The 3,971-nt window shown below is 42.5% G+C and overlaps 1 protein-coding gene across 1 annotated transcript; it reads right to left on the reverse strand.

Moving 5' to 3' along the window:
* Positions 1–936: 936 nt before the first annotated feature.
* LOC103372143 (nesprin-2-like) lies at positions 937–3,280 on the reverse strand (the record flags this gene model as incomplete). Its single annotated transcript, XM_008301707.1, has 3 exons — positions 937–1,260; positions 2,812–2,852; positions 3,119–3,280. Coding segments are annotated over 3 exons (393 nt in total), but the record flags the coding sequence as incomplete, so codon positions are not given.
* Positions 3,281–3,971: the final 691 nt, after the last annotated feature.

Here is a 3,971-nt window from a genome sequence, read left to right on the forward strand (position 1 = left end):
TAATTATAAAAGTGCTTAACGAGGCGGTTAGCGATTCATATTCAGGACACAACGTTAGCGCGTTAGCTCGTTAGCAGTCTAAGGCTATAAAGGTGGTAAATCATCTACTCCTCTGCTTTATTAAATTTTCTACACAATAATGCGACTTTCCATCCGCGGCAGTGTTTCTAATATCCATCGTTTTCATCAGATTATCAACAAAAACGATCAATAATTCCAAATATTGAGCCTCGCAACACAACAAACCTTCATTTCCTGAAACAAACGAGCAGAAAGGAACCAAATTTACCATTTTTCCCCTCATTCTGCTGCAGTTTGTGCTGTTTAAGGCGCTTGTCGGGATAAATCTGAGTAAATACAGTTTTAGAAACGTCAGACAGGAGGAGCTTATTCACACATATCCGACAAAGTAGGACCAATAACTGATCTGGTTTTGGAATTCTAGCTTTGATTCCCACATTTTCAGCTCTTAAGGGTTTAAAACCATCAATAAGTTGCCAAATAAACCAACATTAACCAGCAGCTAAACCTCCAGGTTTCAGGTATTTGGGACGGCAGCGTTTTTAGATTTAATTATTTCAGCTGCTGATAGATTCAGTTTCTAAACTTTGCAACTTCGACTTTTCATTTTTGCTTGTTTTACGCTCAAACTGCACATTTTTGCTCCAGCAGTTGGTTTTATAATCTGCAAAAATGTGGAGTTTAATTTGGCCTGAATTACTGGAACAAAGAAGGAAAGTGAGTTTTTCCCTTTTCCTTAAAAACACAAACCTTTCAGCTGCTTCCAGGACAAATCAAAGCCTTTTTACGTGATGCTTGTGCAGGAATCTCAAAGAAAAGTGGAACAGTCGGAACTTTCTTGCAAAACACTCGTGTTATTAAAAAAAGGCCTTTTTTGGTCATTAGGATTTAAAAAGTCGGTGTTTGCACTGAAACCATCCTGCAGCCTGAGTTTAAACGTGAGCTTGTTGATGAGTTGGCGACGTGGATGGAAATAAGAAGTAACGATAGAAACGTTTCTGGATTCATCACCCCGCTGATCTCGGTCAGATCGGGTTGTTCGACCCGTTTCAGGTCGGCGGCGGTCCGTTGACGTATCGCAGCATCAGGTGGAAGCTGCGCCGCATCCCGTTGCTACGGTGACACGGCGGCTCCAGGAGGAGCCAGATGAAGGCGGCCAGCAGGGCCAGGAGGACGGAGAGGAGGGCCGGGGGCAGCAAGGAGGTCCAGGAGGTCCGGGCCCGGCTGCTGGAGGTCCCGCTGGGGAGGAAGGAGGAGCTGGGTTAGAGGAGAAAACGCTCTAAAAGGCTGAGAAAAGAGGCTTCGGATCATCGTTTTTATCATTTTGGCGTCCAGCCTTTGAACCTTTAACCACCTTTAAACACCCGTAGGAAGGTTTTCTTAACGGATCACAGAACTCTCCAGACGCTGCCACGAACGTCCAGATTTAAAGGATTCAGACGTTTTTAGAGCCGTTAGTTTGTCTGAAAGCAGGATTCTGGGAAAAACTGGAATAAATTTCATGAAATGTGGTGGATCCTGGTTCGTAGGAATCTGGTCCAGATCCGCATCACGTTAAATTAGTTTTAAATTTAAAAGGCACAAAGACTTAATTAAATCTACACACAGCACACGAAGCTAAACTCACCCAGAAACTCTAAATTCTCTGGAATTGTCAGTTTTATTCCGTCGACTTTCACATCTGTGGCTCAAAACTACTTTTTAATCGTCTGAAAACTAAAACTACAGAAGCTGCAGGCGAACGGCTCCAGATTTATGCATGTTTGTGCTCAAAACGAACCAATCCGGCTCAAAAAAATCTCATTTTGATCAATCGTGCTGCTTGTATATAGTGTCGCTGTATTTATATTAAACCATGTGAGTAATTATTAGCGCTGACGTTTATTTAAAACAACATTTTGAACTAAAGTATTTTAATTAAATTGAACTTTTTCTTGCACATGAGACTTGATGTTTTATTTTCTAGCTTTGAAATCGGACCGACAGATGTGGAAGTTTTAAATTCTCTGCACAAAAGTTGGCAGATAATTAAATGAGTTTTTTTTAACAGTAGAATATATTTATCACTTTTTTTTCCTGAACGTTTGTCGGCAGCAGCGTTTTACGGCTTCGTACTTTCATGCTGTGAATCTTTGGGCCGGTTCTGAACCGTCATGACGGACGTCCATCTGCTCCTCCACCAGAATTTACCTCCCGACAGCAGAGACAGAGTTTTTTTTGAAAATAGCGTTTAGTGCTTTATTAGAGGAATAAAACTTTAATCTTCTGTTTACGATGCTGCTGTTCTGTTATAAATCCCAGTTTTCTGAAAAAACAACACAGTAATTTGATTATATGAATAACAAAGAGTCCTCAGAGTTCACTGGAGCTGCCTTTAAAAGACAATAAAACTTGTGGGAAGTCTAAGTGTGGAGCCGATACAATAAATAAACTGTGAAGAATCTAATTAATTAAAACGTTTAAGTTGGTTTCCTTCACACGTCTGAAGCTCTTTTCTGTGAACTGAAGCCCTGAAACAATGAAGGATTTCTGCTATTTTACATTGTTGATGACAAACAGAAACTTTGCTCCACTAAAGCGACACCATGTGAAGTTTTTCATCCCTCACGCTGCCTGTAGAACTTCCCACCGAGCTCCTCCGATCTTCTGCGACTTGTTCTGCTGTGTGTGAACATAAAGGCGACCGTTCGTCTTATCTCTGCGGTTTTGAGGAACGTCCTGCGAACTAAAAGCCGCCGTGTCTCTGATCGCTGCGTCTCAGTTCGTCTCTGAGCTTCGAGGTTTTCTCACCTTTGTTCGGCTTCTTCCCGACACGTCGGTTCTTCTTCAGCCTGCAGAGCACAAAGCCGCCGTTAATCCGCTGTGGTTTCAGGCAACAACTCGTACTTTCTCATGAATATTTTATCTGAAATCACCTCCTGCTCGCATGCACCGTTCACTTTTCTGCCCTTTAAGGCACTGATGGCACTATTTCTTGTTACTTATCGTCCATCAAAAATCAAAACAGCGTTCAGGTTTGACACTTTAATTACCGACAACAAATTAAATCCGCAACAACAGGCCAAGAAAACATGAAAAAACAAGACGAGCAGCTCACCTGTTCGTCTGACTGATGCCGCTGCGTCGTCCAATCAGAGCAGGCCTTTACTGCCGGGTCATGTGACAGTGAAGGGGCGGGGTCAGGAAACAGTGGCAGTGCGTCGTCATGGCAGCACCGAGGATGTGGCCGGTTGTCGACGTGGCTTTCGTCTGCGTAACGCTGGAACACACAACACAGACGTTAGGGTTAGCTGATATGTAGCTGACTAGCTTGAAAGCTAACGGCTGCTAATAGTTTTTTTAAACCAAGAAAATAAACCATAAACCAAGTGGGTCAGGTGGAGGCACATTATTGCCAAGTCTCCACTTACAAACTGTATATAAATATATTTCTTTTAAAAATGGACTCCTGCATTCTTTCTACCAGTCAGCAGGGGGCGACTCCTTTGGAAGTCTGATTGTATGGAAGCCTAAAAGAAAGCTAGCCAACTTCTCACTTGATTTTTTTACCTCAGTAAACAGTTCCCTAATTGTTTTATGGTTTTAACCTCAAGTTTTAAGTGTCCTTCAATGCAGCCTGGTGTTAGTTTTAAACAATGATGGTCCCCTTTAGAGGAAGTCAGGTGGTAAAGCAGGGTATGTTTTACAGGGTGGTGGCAAGTGCTGACATAGCCTTAAGCTATATATACAGTAAATGCTCTAAAACTACGAGAGGATATTCAAGCGTGATTTGTGACAAAGCAGGAACCTCTGAGTCTGAAAAATGAAGCCAGACACTACAGTTCCTTAAAGGTCTGCCTGAGTTTGGCTCCAAAATGGGGCAATGGAGTCCCCATAGACCCCCGTGTTAAAATGTCCAACGTTACAGCAGATAAACATGTTTACAGCCTGACACACAGAAACCATTTTGG

Source organism: Stegastes partitus, unplaced genomic scaffold (assembly GCF_000690725.1).
Source record: "Stegastes partitus isolate 25-593 unplaced genomic scaffold, Stegastes_partitus-1.0.2 Scaffold1702, whole genome shotgun sequence".
Classification (NCBI taxonomy): Eukaryota; Metazoa; Chordata; class Actinopteri; family Pomacentridae; genus Stegastes; species Stegastes partitus.